Source organism: Protomyctophum bolini (genome assembly GCF_963924005.1).
Source record: "Protomyctophum bolini genome assembly, chromosome: 13".
In the NCBI taxonomy this organism is placed as follows: domain Eukaryota; kingdom Metazoa; phylum Chordata; class Actinopteri; order Myctophiformes; family Myctophidae; genus Protomyctophum; species Protomyctophum bolini.
Window position 1 is genome coordinate 7,875,930 of NC_137874.1, and position 16,642 is coordinate 7,892,571.

Below are 16,642 nucleotides of genomic sequence, written 5' to 3' on the forward strand. Positions count from 1 at the left end.
GAACTGACTCCGCAAGCTGCGTTTGATTTAAAGATTAGCTACAATAATTGTGATATTAAAAGTTAAATGCTCGTCATATGACATAACAGAGAGGAATGGGCCGGACCCTAAAGACTGGATTAAGGTTGGTGAAGGATGTGTTGCTCCCCTGCTTGCATACATAACCGCAAGCAGGGGAGCAACGCATCCTTCACCAACCTTAATCCAAAAACTATTAAAAAGTCTGCGGTTGTAAAAACAACGGCGGCAGCGGGGCGCGAACCAGCGAAGCGAAGAAAAGCATACATTTCAAGTCTGCGTAGTAGTCCACCAGTAGGTGAGGACGGCAGGTGGCGCTAGCTGCCATCGTGTTTGTTGTCGTTTCTATTGTAACCTCGCGTTCACCCCGGAAGTTGTTCGTTTTTCAACCCATGAACTGATGCGCATGCTCAGTGTTAAAAGCAACAAAACAAACATGCGCGACTAGGGAGGTGACGTCATCCTTCCTCAAAAACTCCGTTTTGCATGACTACACAGCTCCACCATCCGGATCTTTTCGAAAATCTCCACTTATTTATCCGTTGCCAAAAACCTCCGTTTGAGTGGCCGAAAACGCCGTTTGCGTCTGGCTGAAAGGCCCAAACGCACATAGAAATGTGCGTTTCAAAAAACACCCAGAGTCGTGTAGCTGTACTCTATATGGTGAAAGCAGACTGCTATATACCCCCCCAGCAACACACGGGGCGGTTGGATGGAGTCACCGGCTTCTACCCTTGTCTACATTGTGTGACGGCCCTGCCCCCTCTGCCTCTGCACAGCAGGATATCTGGCAGCCTGGGGATTAGGGCAGAGTGGAGCAGGCCGTCAGGCCAACTGTGTACACCTGAGTGGGGTGTGGTCTGGGAGAGTATATAAGGGCCTCTCCTTCCATGCTCTCAAGCCAGCTATCTTACCTTCCTTTCAAGCAGTTGCACACCTTTTACAACACTCACACACAGCACACTCCATACATCCATACACTGCATACATGACTGATCACTGACATTGTCACATCTCATACCAGTTTATTTGAGTATTGCTTAACTTATTTTAATTTAGAATAATAAATATATAATATAAAAGGTTTGCCTTGTGTGTGGACTCCCTTTTTGTCATGTATTGCCCTAGAGTGCATGACAATTGCGTGGCCTGTAAAAACTCCAAGAAAACTAACACATTTACTAGTGCAGTTACTAACAAACAATACACTATCAGACAATTTGTAAATTGTAGTTCCTCTAATGTAGTCTACATGATTACATGTAAATGCAATCTGCAGTACGTAGGCAAAACATCCAGGGCAGTCCGCACACGCATCATAGAACACATGAGTGCCATCAGACGCAAGGACATCAAATCTCCTGTCTCCAGACACTTCAATGAAGCCGGTCACTCCATAGCAGATCTGTCTTACACAGTTATTGATCAAGTTAAGAAATCTAGAAGAGGGGGTGATTTAGACACTAAACTCCTCCAAACTGAATCTAGATGGCTTTTCTATTTAAAGTCTGTCAATCCAGGTGGCTTGAATGAAGATCTCTCCCTCCAGTGCTACCTATGGAGTAACAAGTTATATTCAATAAGTGATTATATTCAATAAGTGATTATATAAGTCTGTCAACATGTGATGTATGCAATATTTTTGTTTCATATATAACTTTGATTTTGTATATTTATCTCTTCTGTAATGTCCACGCCCACAATCCTGGTGATGTCACCAATTAGTAATGCACAGCACCTGAGCTGTATTGTTTGGAAGCTGTTTAAAAGCAAGATCTTTGTCTGTAAAAAACCATAGCACTGACGAAGGTCTGAGGACCGAAAACGTTTTGCTTTTTAATCTCACCATGAGCACAGAGCACCATGAGCACAGCATCTTAAAATAAAAGAAAATTTATTTTTCTAAGTCTCAAGTCTAAGGAGTTTTACTTCTTTATTTATACAGTGAGCGAGTCTTTTCCTGTCAAAGTAACGAAAGGACCTGTAAATGACAACACAAAAACTAAGGCACTGGTGTCGTACTTCTGGTTTACCGGAACGGGGTTCAACTCCCTGCAGTGCCCTGCTCAATTTGTTGTATTTACATGGTTCATTGGTCCATGGCATTGCAATTTCCGCAATTTGAAATTTCAGCAATTTCCGATTTCCGCAATTTCCACAATTTCCAATTTCCGCAATTTTCAATTTCAGCAATTTTCGATTTCCGCAATTCCGCAATTTCCACAATTTCCAATTTCCGCAATTTTCAATTTCCGCAATTTCCAATTTCTGCAATTTCCGCAATTTCCGGAATTTGCAATTTGCAATTTCCGCAATTTCCGCAATTTCCGCAAAACTCCGCAATTCCTCCGCAATTAAAAAATAAATAAATCAAAAACCGATGGGCTATAACGCATGTTTTTTTGGGGGTTTTTTACACTTTTTAACACAATTTGCTAATGTTTCTCATCCTCCGCAACACTCCGTAATTTGCTAATGTTTCTCTTAAAAGTATAGCGGTGTATGAGAATGGGTGTTGCAGAGGATGAGAAACTTAAACGCCCAATGCATTCTCTATGGCAATAGCACAAACTTTGGCCTGCTACTAGTCCTACATACTTAAACCTACCAACCACATTCTAGCCTACTTAGGTTCATCTTACGGTGGACATTTGCCTGAAAAGGAATCTTTGAAATGTTTCATAGTTTTAGAAATATAGTGCTTTCAAATTTGAGACATTTATAGGCAGATAGTGGCATTTCAAAAAAATCACTTTCACCTAGAAACTCCATTCACACTTTTAATTGATTTAAAACTTTATTTCAGACACAATGGGTCCATATATAAACAGGGAAAAACATGACAGTAAATACAAAACAACAACACAGAGATAGCCTAAGTATCAGGCTATTTTCACTCCAGGCAGTCCTTGTCAATTAAAAACATATAAACATTGCCTCCAGTGTTTCCAGAAACAAACATGAGGAGAAGACTGTATCACTCTGTGTGATCCCTGAATTTGATTCCCTCAGTCTACACATGAATCTAAACATAAAATTCCTCAGTAGCCTACAGCATGAAAGGTGGGTACATTACTGGTCACAAACATTTCACTTGCACTGGTCCATCTTGGGAGTCTCAGGAATATTCGAAAAGCATCATTATATGCCACCTGAAGTGAGACAATTATTCAGCTTACTTTGGAGACACATGCTGGAACTTTTTACTTTGAAATGTTTTGTATTTTCTGTGGCAATAGCACAAACTTTGGCATGCTACTAGTCCTACATATTTACACCTAGAAACCCCATTCAAACCTATTTAGCTTCATCTTACGGTGGACATGTTTGCCTGAAAAGGAATCTTTGAAATGTTTAATAGTTTTAGAAATATAGTGCTTTAAAATTTGAGACATTTATAGGCAGATATATAGTGGCATTTCAAAAAATCTCTCAAAACCCTTTAGAGATCCGCCCCGTCAGCACCTCCTCGTACACCCACATCATCATACTGGTGGTATTCTGTCTCTTCAGCACCTCCTCGTACACCCACATCATCATACTCGTGGTATTCTGTCTCTTCAGCACCTCCTCCTACACCCACATCATCATACTGGTGGTATTCTGTCTCTTCAGCACCTCCTCCTACACCCACATCATCATACTGGTGGTATTCTGTCTCTTCAGCACCTCCTCCTACACCCACATCATCATACTGGTGGTATTCTGTCTCCTCAGCACCTCCTCCTACACCCACATCATCATACTGGTGGTATTCTGTCTCTTCAGCACCTCCTCCTACACCCACACCATCATACTGGTGGTGTTGTGTCTCTTCAGCACCTCCTCCTACACCCACACCATCATACTGGAGGTGTTGTGTCTCCTCACTGGGTGCAGCTTCATCACCTCCTTGTGGACCTGGCTCTTCATACTGGTGGTAATCTGGCTCCTCACTCAGTCCGGCTTCAACATCGGAACGAGCAAATTCGTTATAATAAACTATTTCAACACTCTCCCGTCTGACATCATAATAAACAACGCCGATGTCCTGCGCTCCCGCACGACGCCTTCTGATGACCTGGAGAAACACAGCAGTGCCCGGCTTTAATCAACCGGCTCTCTTAAATTAAAAATGTCTGACTAAACGGCTGCATCTACATTGCAGTGTTATGTTGAATAAAGTAGTAAAATTACCTTCCAGAGACGATAGAGGACAGCGATTATCAGGATGGAGAGCAGCAGCACCATGACTGTACATTTGAGAACGTTGGATGTCAGATGAGAAGCTGTGAGGGAAATATGTTAGATATGTTAGAACATCAAACATCATGCAAAAGAACAGCGTAAAGATTGCTTTGCTTGAGTTTCACATTGTGACTTGAAAATACCACATTTCATGTTACCTGTGACAGTGATAGAGAGGACCTTGCTCTTAGAGGAGAAGTAGTGAGAGAAAACGTGGATGTGATAAACACAGATGTAACTTCCCTGGTGGGTGTGGTTTGCTGCAGGAAACCGGAATGTGGCAGAGTGATTGACAGCTGTCTGGGTATGGCTCTGAGTTTCGCTGCATCCAGAGATGTTGTGTGTTGCATTCAGTGGTGTTGTGTGTTGTGTTGAATTCAGTGGTGTTGTGTGTTGTGTTGAATACAGTGATGCTGTGTGTTGTGTTGTATCCAGTGGTGTTGTGTGTTGTGTTGTATCCAGTGATGCTGTGTGCTGTGTTATGTCTAGTGGTGTTGTGTGCTGTGTTGTATCCAGTGGTGTTGTGTGCTGTGTTGTATCCAGTGGTGTTGTGTGCTGTGTTGTATCCAGTGGTGTTGTGTGCTGTGTTGTATCCAGTGGTGTTGTGTGCTGTGTTGTATCCAGTGGTGTTGTGTGCTGTGTTGTATCCAGTGGTGTTGTGTGCTGTGTTGTATCCAGTGGTGTTGTGTGCTGTGTTGTATCCAGTGATGTGTTGGATGCAGTGACGTTGTGTGTTGTTTTGGATACAGAGTGATTGTCCGCTGGCTGGGTGTAGTTGCGCGTGGTGTTGGATCCAGTGAAGGTGAGGTGGAAGAATCCTCCTGGGTATTGTAGCCGGATGGAGCATCTTATGCTGAAGCTGGAACCCTCCATCACCTGCAGCCCCTGCTGATGGCTTTCAGAAATGGAGTGTACTAAGGTACGCACTGATGTTGTGTGTTGTGTTGGATCCAGTGATGTGTGTTGTGCTGTATCCAGAGATGTTGTGTGTTGTGTTGGATCCAGTGATGTGTGTTGTGCTGTATCCAGAGATGTTGTGTGTTGTGTTGGATCCAGTGATGTGTGTTGTGCTGTATCCAGAGATGTTGTGTGTTGTGTTGTATCCAGTGGTGTTGTGTGTTGTGTTGTATCCAGTGGTGTTGTGTGTTGTGTTGTATCCAGTGGTGTTGTGTGTTGTGTTGTATCCAGTGGTGTTGTGTGTTGTGTTGTATCCAGAGATGTTGTGTGTTGTGTTGTATCAAGTAGTGTTGTGTGTTGTGTTGTATCAAGTGGTGTTGTGTGTTGTGTTGTATCCAGTGGTGTTGTGTGTTGTGTTGTATCCAGTGATGTTGTGTGTTGTGTTGTATCCAGTGGTGTTGTGTTGGTGGAGCAGCTGATCACATGCAGCTCCTGCTGCTGGCTTTCAGAAAGGGAGCGTACAAAGGTGATGATTGGCTTAAACAGCAGATCTGGAACAAGACAGAGGTGATTGGCTGAAATTGGTAATACAGTAGATTTGACTGTACGACCAGTTTAATTATAAGATATTGTACTGACAGATAGATGACATAATGTAAAAGTGTCATTGTTGAAGTCATTGTTTTACCTGAACAGATAATCTCCAGTCTGGCAGTGGAATTGCCAGACCTCTTTGTTCCACACTCCCTCAGTGAAGACTCAGAACCAACACAGGAAGCTGAAATCCACCATACAGGTTTATGTGTAGAAGCAGAAGTCCTTTCTCTTGATACAGCAGAGCCACACTCCAGCTGTCGACACACTACAGATGATGACTTCAGGTTCCAGTCAGACCGACCATCCACTGGTCTCCACTCTCCCTGATGTTTCATCTCCAGTATTCCAATACACTTACTCGTTCCCCTCACCAACCTGACATCGTCAGACTCTGTACAGAGACCAGAGAATAAACAGTAAAGTTTAATATTTATTTATCATGAAATAATAATCCAAAGTTCCAAACCAAAAGTTTATCTTGTTTTTTACCTGAGCAGGTGAGTCCAACAGACTTGTAAGGTGAGCTTGTGTTTCTAGTTGAGTCTGAAGTTCCACAGTCCAGGAGAACAGACTCGTGGCCTTTACACTGGAACTCTTTGGTCCACATTGAAACATTGGCTTCTCCATAGAGCGCCCCCTGGAGGACTGAAGGAGCCTCACACCCAAGCTCCCTACAGACCACCTCTGCAGCCTCCTGGTCAAAGTCACCTTCACACACTGAGACCCAAGACTCATCAGACTTCACCTCAACTCTGCCTGAACACAAAGTAGTCCCATTCACCAACCTCACAGAGTCTGGAGAGAGAGAGAGAGAGAGAGAGAGAGAGAGAGAGAGAGAGAGAGAGAGAGAGAGAGAGAGAGAGAGAGAGAGAGACGTTTCAAGTCACTGATGATAAAGGCATAATAAAACAAGATAGATTAAAGTAATAACAAGCCCAGAGACATTATGTGCGAGATGAATGTTACATAGCATAATAGTATAGTAAGGCATAATGCCCTATCAGAACATTCCACACGTGTTATTTTCACAAACAGCAAGTAATGGCTCTGTATGGTTGAATTAATCAGGGCCAGTGTTTCCTGTGGCTTGGTCAGACATTACTGTAGTTGAAGTAGTTTGTTACCTGAACAGTTCACCTCCAGTACGTACAAGGAAGTGGAAGACATCTTATTTCCACAGTCACTCAGAGAGGACTCAGGCCCAACACAGTGAGGTGTAATCCTCCATGCAGGTTGATGTGTAACAGCAGAACTCCTCTCTGTTGAAACGGCAGAGCCACAGCCAAGGTGTTGACACACTACAGATGAGGACTGCAGGTTCCAGTAAGACCAACCGTCCACTGGCCTCCACTCTCTCTGATGTTTAATCTCCAGTAAACCAGCACAGATACTGGTTCCTCCCACCAACCTGACATCATCAGACTCTGTAGAGACAAGAGAGTAAACGCAATAAATAAACAAACAAACAGACAGACAAACAAATAAATAAATCACACCCATGTGAAGCGAGGGGCACTCTTATCATCATACATCATCATACGTCCTCAAGGCTAATCCTCAAGGCTAATCACTTGTGGCGTCCTCACTTCACACGAAAGGGCTCTCTTATCATCATGCACCATCACACATCACACATCACATTCTGTGCTTAGCCAATCAAATCATCACAAATGTAATTCTGGCCAATCACTTTTGGCGTCTTCACTTTTCTGCCCTCACTTTTATCTTCAATATGTACTTTACTCAGCCAATCAAATCATCACTATGGGGTGATCAGCCAATCATCAGCCAATGTTTGTGTTCACACAGACCGACAGAGCTGGGCATCAAAAATAAAATCACACCCCAGTGTGAAGTGAGCGGTGCCGTTGATGACTTGATCTGCTGCACCCACTATCAAGTACATGAGGGGGAGGGGGGCGACATGTTATTACTCTCATTAAAACATGCTTTTACCTGAGCAGGTTAGTTCAACAGACTTGTCCGATGAGCAGTTGTTTCTGGATGAGTTTGAGGCTCTACAGTCTAGGAGAGCAGACTCAGTGCCTTCACACTGGAACTCTTTGGCCCACATTGGAGCCTTGACTTCTCCATAGAGCGCCCCCTTGAGGGCCGAAGAAGCTCCGCAACCAAGCTCCCTACAGACCACCTCTGCATCATGCTGGTCAAAGTCACCTTCACACACTGAGGCCCACGACTCATTAGACTTCACCTCAACTCTGCCTGAACACACACTAGGACCATCCACCAACCTCACAGACTCTGGAGAGAGAGAGAGAGAGAGAGAGAGATTATACAATTATGTTAGTTATCTACAAGAGAATGTATGAAAGCATTATGGATGCAAATTGAATCTAATCACATCAGAAGAAAGTCAACATTGTTTTACTGAGAACCTAAACAGATAACAGTGTTGTACCCATTCGTAAATAAAGTAATTAATATGGAACTATCAATAAATCAAAACACAAATCATCATCATCATCATCATCATCATCATCATCACGAGATCTTCCCCAGTAGCTCATGACACTAGAGGCCATTTCTAGTCACTACACACATAGGCATGCACACACGCATAAACACACGTGCACACACAAGCACGAAGACACTTACGCATGCACGCACGCATGCACGCACGGCCGCACGCGCACATCCATACACAGAGAAAATGAGAGACTGTAAGGACTGCTGTCATTGTGTTACCTGAACAGTTCACAGTGGGTTTGCCTGTAATCAAACCTTTCCGCGTGACATGATTCTCCATTATGACACAGTCGCTCAGTGAAGACTCAGACCCAACACAGTAAGGTGTAATCCTCCATACAGGTTGTCCTGTGAAACCAGAAGTCCTCTCTGTTGAAACGGCAGAGCCACAGCCAAGGTGTCTACACACTACAGAGGAGGACTTCAGGTTCCAGTGAGCCCCACCGTCCACTGGTCTCCACTCTCCCTGGTGTTTTATTTCCAGTAAACCAGAACACGTACTGGTTCCTCCCACCAACCTGACATCTTCAACCACTGTAAAAAGACAAAGTGAGTAAACATTTAAACAGTATCACTTTATAATAAACATGAAAGATCACACTTGTGTGAAGCGAGGGGCGCTCTTATCATCATATACATCATCACATTCCGGCCAATCACAATTGGCGTCCTCACTTTTCTGTCCTCACTTTTAGCCTCAATTATGTGGCGCACACACAGACACAGAACTATACTAGCCAAACTCACACACAGCCTATACTCACACACACACACAGACACAGAACTATACTAGCCTATACTTCAACGTACGATCCTATAGCTAGCGCCCCTCTTTACCTGAGCAGGTAAGTCCAATGGTCTTGTCAGGCAAACAGGTGCTTCTGGTTGAGTTTGAGGCTTTACAGTCCAGGAGAGCAGACTCCGTGCCTTCACACTGGAACTCTTTGGCCCACATGGGAGTGTTCACTTCTCCATAGAGCGCCCCCTTGAGGGCCGAAGAAGCTCCGCAACCAAGCTCCCTACAGACCACCTCTGCATCCTGCTGGTCAAAGTCACCTTCACACACTGAGGCCCACGACTCATTAGACTTCACCTCCACTCGACCTGAACACACACTAGGACCATCCACCAACCTCACAGACTCTGGAGGGAGAGAGAGAGAGGGGTGGGGAAGGGGGGCAGTATTTAGAATAAAGTTGTATTATATCTTGAGCGCGGGATTATTATACTTTCAATAATGGTGGGCTCACGACTAGAGCCCACAATTATTATTATTATTTAAATCACACTTGTGTGAAGTGAGGGGCGCCTCACATCCTTAAACAAACATTGCACTCCAACAAACATTCTATTTGGCTGCCACATGACATGAGTGGTGCGGTTTTATTGTTGTGTTCACGTCATTAAAACTCATTGCCTGCATAGAACGAGTTAGACAAGATTTTAATTTTAGTTTTATATTGCATTCATTAGTCTCTGTGCTGTACGGCCAACGGCCACTTATAGGACTCTAAACAGTCTCGCTCCGCCTGCTTTAACACATCCCTTGTCAGGTATTGATTAATTCTTCCCTAACTGCCTGCATTCTTCAGTGAAACCCTTCTTTTGAAGGTTCCACTGGAACTAACGTATACAAGTACAAGCAGTGAAATGTCTCCTAGTATATTTTAGGCACTACACGGTTCTCTCTACACTTGTTTCTGCATTTGTGTGATTCTTTAACTTGTTGACTACAGTTCATGCTAGCTCCGTTTGGAACCTCTATATCTACGCTGCTACGCTTTAGCTCCGAGATGAGGTTCCGACAAAAGCTATCCCTGCGCTGGTAGAAATGGAGTCTAGCTGTGTATAGAGCCCGTCAACAAGTAGTGGAATAAACCCCTTCCGCAGTATTTATTTCAAAAAGTAAAGGTATCAGAACCAAGATACAGTTGATAAACTTAACATAGGCACCTAACATTTTAACTGAGGCATCAAACAACCAAAGCGGTTGTTTGTCAGCCAGTACGATTTGTTTCCCCGGTTTTCCCAATGCAATCTTCTGATACCTTTACTTTTTTAAATCAATCCTGCGAAAGGGGTTTATTCCACTACTTGTCGACGGGCTCAACCCATTTCTACCAGTGCAGGGATACTGTAGCTTTTGTTGGAACCTCATCTCTGAGCTAAAGCGTAGCAGCGTAGATATAGAGGTTCAAAACGGAGCTAAGTTCATGCTTGCTTTGCGATCACACATGTAAATTGCTCTGTATGGTGTAACTGTTGATGATAACACAACTTTTACATTGTTGATGCATAATGCTGTTTATTCCTTTTACCTGAACAGTTGAGCTTCAGTGTAAGAGTGGAATCATAGGACTTTACTGGTCCACACTCCATCAGTGAAGACTCAGAGCCAACACAGGAAGATGGAATCACCCATCCTGGTTGACGTGTAGAACTAGAAGCAAATTCTGTTGATAGAGCAGATCCACAATCCAACTGTCTACACACTACAGATGATGACATCCTGTTCCAGTCAAACCAAGCCAACACTGGTCTCCACTCTCCCTGGTGTTTCATCTGCAGTATGCCAGTGCATTTACTGGTTCCTCCCACCAACCTGACATCTTCGGACTCTGTACAGAGAGCAATAAGCAGTCAAAAAGGATTACATTCATTGCAATACCTTGGATAATACAATATAAAAACCAGTTTCAATTTTGTTCACCTGTTGAGTTGTGACTTGGTTTTGGTTGGAGAGCTGAGGAGAAAAATAATGAATGAATTAGTTTCACTCTAACGTTACTCTGGAAATGAAGTCTGTCTTGTCTAATGCATTCTGCGTTATTATTATTCTGATAAAGCATTCATCAGTGTTTTTTAGAATACATAGAAGGATTCATTGTAATCAGTGTAAACAGTGATAATACAGGTAATGGTTCAGTCTCTACTCACGGCAGTCAGCGTGTTCGTCCTCACAGTCACATCTCCACGACAATGGAATGCACGTGTCTTTCTGACAAACAAACTGAAGGGGGAGACAGAGGGTCAGGTCCATAATAATCAGTAATGTGTATATCAAAGACATGTAACCCATTTAGGACTTAGGACCATGCAGATTCTACTAAATGTCTTCTAAATCATGACAGTTGTCTATAAAACCTATATGTTTCTATGTCAGTGATTCTCAAACTATAAAACCTATGTTTCTATGTCAGTGATTCTCAAACTATAAAACCTATGTTTCTATGTCAGTGGTTCTCAAACTATAAAACCTGTTTCTGATTCTCAAACTATAAAACCTATGTTTCTATGTCAGTGATTCTCAAACTATAAAACCTATGTTTCTATGTCAGTGGTTCTCAAACTATAAAACCTGTTTCTGATTCTCAAACTATAAAAACTATCTATCTATGTCAGTGATTCTCAAACTAAGACCCCAAATATTATAAAACGTTTGCCCTGAAAGAATATACATTCAAAGATTTGCCCCACATTTTCACAATATTTGACAAATAGCACGGCACTCTGAGCTTGTAGATCTGCTATTTGTCAATGGCTAAAGTATATGCTTGAAACAACAAAAGGGGTTCCTGTCCTTAATGGATAAAGTCAGACAGAGTAACACAAGTGAAGCTGAGGTGAATCACCTGGCTGGCAGTGCAGTTGGACATGCACTGCTTGTTGTCAGCTGACAAAGAGGAGTCGGTGGGACAGGAACACTTGTAGCCTCCTCCAGGTGAGAGCAGACACAGGTGACTGCAGCCTCCATTGTTGGTCTGACATGGATGACCAGACACTGCAGGGTGGAGAAAACATGCAACACATGTAAGGAATATGAGAACACACACCTATATGTTACAACAGTGCTTTATAAACCTGTTGTAACCAAGAGACATGCCGATGTGTGTAAGTAAAACAATAATAAGGAACACCTGTATTCATAATGAAAACAGCTGTTCTACAAGTTCACAACACATCCCGCCGCGATGCATTGTGAAATTGTACATATGCTGTACAATTTTAAATGTATTTTTAATTTTCCTTTTATTTATGTATTAACCCATTTTGGGCGGGAACCCCTTTTAGTGTTTTAAGCATTATGTTATACTTTAGCTATTGAAAAATAGCACATCTACAAGCTCATATAGCGCGGACGTGCTACGAGCTTCTAGGTCTGCTATTTATTTATTTTTATCGTGAAAATGCGCCTCAAATCTTTGAATATATATTCTTTTAGAGCGAACGTTTTTAAGATGGGGGTCGTGGCATATGTAATTCTGGGGGTCCTTGACATGAAATATGGAGTACCACTGAGGCACTGGCACAGAAACATGAGGTATTTCAGAAAACTGTCAAAACTCTGTGTGTGTGTGTGTGTGTGTGTGTGTGTGTGTGTGTGTGTGTGTGTGTGTGTGTGTGTGTGTGTGTGTGTGTGTGTGTGTGTGTGTGTGTGTGTGTGTGTGTGTGTGTGTGTGTGTGGGGGCGGGGGGGTCATTTAAATATGTCCACATATAATGCAACAATAAGCTTGCCTATAATGGCATTATCACAATAGGACCACCAGGTTGTAGGGTTACAACACTTTTCAAAACATATCAGTTAATACAACAATACAGAAGAAATAAAAGTCATGAAACATAATGAAGAGTAATAATGAGTGTTACAACGGGTGGTACAGACCCTCAGGTTGTCTAGAGGGGTGGTAGATGAGGACGTCAAATGGATGGTCCAGCTTGCTGATGATTCTGGTCTTGTCGATACCATGAGTCTTGTTGGCTCTGTAGATGGACCTGTTCGTAAAGTCTATCCAATAGATGTGATCCTCAAACACAGTAATACCCCAGATGCTGTCCTGACTCACAACTACAGACACACAGAACCCCAAATACAAAGAGTCAGACTGTTATAAAATGCATGAATAAAGTAGTACAAATACTGCTTTAACATACAATAGAGTATAACAAAGTGAACAATGTTTTCTGTGTGTGTGTGTGTGTGTGTGTGTGTGTGTGTGTGTGTGTGTGTGTGTGTGTGTGTGTGTGTGTGTGTGTGTATGTGTTGTGCACCTGTCTTTCTGTTGGTTCCATCCAGGTTGGCAAACTCAATGTGTGTCTCATCGTTGGTCCAGTAGACGTGATCATCGATGTAGTCTAACGTCAGGCCGTAGGGCTTGGAGATCTTCTCCTTCACGATGACTGTCCTGGTGGTGCCGTCCATCCCCATCCTCCCTATGTTGTTCTTCCCCACGTCTGTCCAGTACAAGTATCTGTCAGGGAGACACCGTGTCAGAGGTGTGTGTGTGTGTGTGTGTGTGTGTGTGTGTGTGTGTGTGTGTGTGTGTGTGTGTGTGTGTGTGTGTGTGTGTGTGTGTGTGTGTGTGTGTGTGTGTGTGTGTGTGTGCGCGCCCGCGCGCGTGTGTGTGCGTGTGTGTGTTTAAATGTATCTGTATTTATTTATTTTTGGAAAGTATACTATTAAATATGTCAGTATATGTCTTTGCATATATTATTGTCATAATCTGTCCTGTGCAATTTTTGATTACGAAGCCTTAAGAGCAATCTGAAATTAAAATGGATTAAAATGTTTTTAATGTTCAATGTCAAAAACACAATTAAATTGTTGATAGCAATTATTTGTGTGACAATTATCCAACTTAAAAGTGTAAATGTGACAGCCCTATTCACAGGATGGTTGATCAATTCAGTGTGTGGTTCATGATGTCACCACAGTGTTCTTACCCGTAGCGTACATCCACAGCTATGGAGGTTGGCTGGTCCAGGTCAGTGTTGAGCAGGACTGTTGGGTACGACCCGTTTAGTTTGGACACCCCTATGGTGTGATGTACCCAGTCAGTCCAGTATAGGTTTCCTCCTATCCAATCAACAGCCAGAACCAGTGGTGTGATGGTCGAGGTGTCGTGAATGACCTGTTAATGAACCATACATGCACTCTGAATATACTCACCACGACTTCATTCTTATATTATGATAGTTAGAGTTTGGACTGCATGGGGTACGTGCGTGCGTGTGTACACTAACTCAGTGGTTCTCAATATCAAGAATAACATATTACAGTACACAGTATATTACATATTAAACCCCGACTTCCTGCAAAAAAAAAAGTACAACAAAACAATCTGTTTAGCCAGTTCATTTAAAACTGAATCAAACTGAGTCAAACTGAATAATATAAAACAAAAATAGTCTCATCTTTTTCTGCTGCATATTCCACATTGTGTACAGTAGATATCTATATGAAATACAGCAGTTAAATCTCTCTTGACCTTTTAAACTAAATGTTTTCAAAAGGCAGCCAACACAACTGTTTACTCTGAGAAATATGTAATGAGCTATTTTTTACATATTACATGTTTTTGGTTAAGTAATGCCTTACAGTACTCGTTACTGGGTTATATAATATTATTACAGTAATATACAACAAGTAACTTGTTACTGCCCAACTGGCTATTATAAGTACACTGAGTACTAGTATAAATACAACAAGTATCCTTCATTCATCCTCGTAGTTGTCGTTGTCACACTGACCTGGACGTCACTGCCGTTGATGTTCATGACACTGTTCATGCTGCGATGATAGGAAGGGGTCCATTCTGTCGCCTCTATCCAGTAGATCTTCTGCTGCTGATAGTCAAAGTCCAGAGACACTGCACTCTTCAAGTCCTGTCCAATGGTTTTCACCTGTTTGAGCTTTGAGCTGGAGCCGTCCAAGCTGATCCTCATCAGGCTGTCACGGTTGGCTAAAATGAGGAAGGGCTCCACCTCTGGATAAAGTGAGACATTACACTTGAGTTGGTTTACTTTTAGAAATACACCAATCTGAGAATCCCATCGTCAAATATTATGAACTGGGGACCCCCAAAATGAATCATATTTGAACTGGGGACCCCCAAAATGAATCATATTTGAACTGGGGACCCCTAAAATGAATCATATTTGAACTGGGGACCCCCAAAATGAATCATATTTTAACTGGGGACCCCCAAAATGAATCATATTTGAACTGGAGACCCCCAAAATGAATCATATTTGAACTGCAGACCCCCAAAATGAATCATATTTGAACTGCAGACCCCCAAAATGAATGATATTTGAACTGGAGACCCCCAAAATGAATCATATTTGACCTGGGGACCCCTAAAATGAAGCATATTTGAACTGGGGACCCCCAAAATGAATCATATTTTAACTGGGGACCCCCAAAATGAATCATATTTGAACTGGGGACCCCCAAAATGAATAATATTTTAACTGGGGACCCCCAAAATGAATCATATTTGAACTGGAGACCCCCAAAATGAATCATATTTGAACTGCAGACCCCCAAAATGAATCATATTTTAACTGGGGACCCCCAAAATGAATGATATTTGAACTGGAGACCCCCAAAATTAATCATATTTACCTGGGGACCCCCAAAATGAAGCATATTTGAACTGGGGACCCCCAAAATGAATCATATTTACCTGGGGACCCCCAAAATGAAGCATATTTGAACTGGGGACCCCCAAAATGAATCATATTTGAACTGGGGTCCCCCAAAATGAATCATGTTTGAACTGGGGACCTCCCACCCCCCTCCCACCCCCCCCCCCCCCCCCCACACACACACACACACACACACACACACACACACACACACACACACACACACACACACACACACACACACACACACACACACACACACACACACAGTCTTACCTGTGGTGTCATGTGACGGTGTAGCATGGAGAGCTGAGGAGGAACATAACAAAGTAAATGAGCTTCAGTAGAACAACAGCATGGTTGGTTGTATCTGAGGTTTATCTGTTGAAATAATTAATACACGTGAAAGATATCCTTTGGTTCTCCTCTTCACTGCTATTTATTTGCCCCAGGATGGGAATCATGAGTAACTACGATTTCTATCAGAGCTCACATGAAATGAAAATAGCCGGTGTTATGATCTGATCGCCCATGGCTGTGTACTTGTACGTGAATACACAATGTACAAGATATGTATTGTGTACTGCCTGAACTGTAGCATACTTTATAGTTAGCTATAAACCCGGACATGTTGCATGAGTACACCAACGTTTTATGTTACATGTGTTGAGTATGGGCCCCCAGTATGTAGACACTGATGTTAGATGTGTTGAGTATTGGGCCCCCAGCATGTAGAAACAGTTTTATGTTAGATGTGTTGAGTATGGGCCCCCAGCATGTAGAAACAGTTTTATGTTAGATGTGTTGAGTATGGGCCCCCAGCATGTAGAAACAGTTTTATGTTAGATGTGTTGAGTATGGGCCCCCAGCATGTAGAAACAGTTTTATGTTAGATGTGTTGAGTATGGGCCCCCAACATGTAGAAACTGCCGGATGCTAACTTGCATATGTTGAGCAATTTTCATAATTGGCATAACATGTGACCA

At 42.6% G+C, this 16,642-nt stretch overlaps 2 protein-coding genes across 2 annotated transcripts in view; both read right to left on the reverse strand.

The window, feature by feature from the left end:
* LOC308327279 (uncharacterized protein) overlaps positions 1-16,642 on the reverse strand; it is a 551,554-nt gene that overhangs the window by 282,905 nt on the left and 252,007 nt on the right. The gene's annotated exons all lie outside the window — the stretch shown is intronic.
* Positions 13,946-16,642, reverse strand: part of LOC308327504 (low-density lipoprotein receptor-related protein 4-like) — a gene marked incomplete at both ends in the record, with an annotated part of 35,962 nt that continues 33,265 nt past the window's right edge. The window contains 3 exons of the mRNA XM_080781026.1: positions 13,946-14,137; positions 14,757-14,992; positions 15,933-15,965. Of these exons, the coding sequence (XP_080637152.1) occupies positions 13,946-14,137; positions 14,757-14,992; positions 15,933-15,965 (461 nt within the window). The remainder of the gene's footprint in view (positions 14,138-14,756; positions 14,993-15,932; positions 15,966-16,642) is intronic.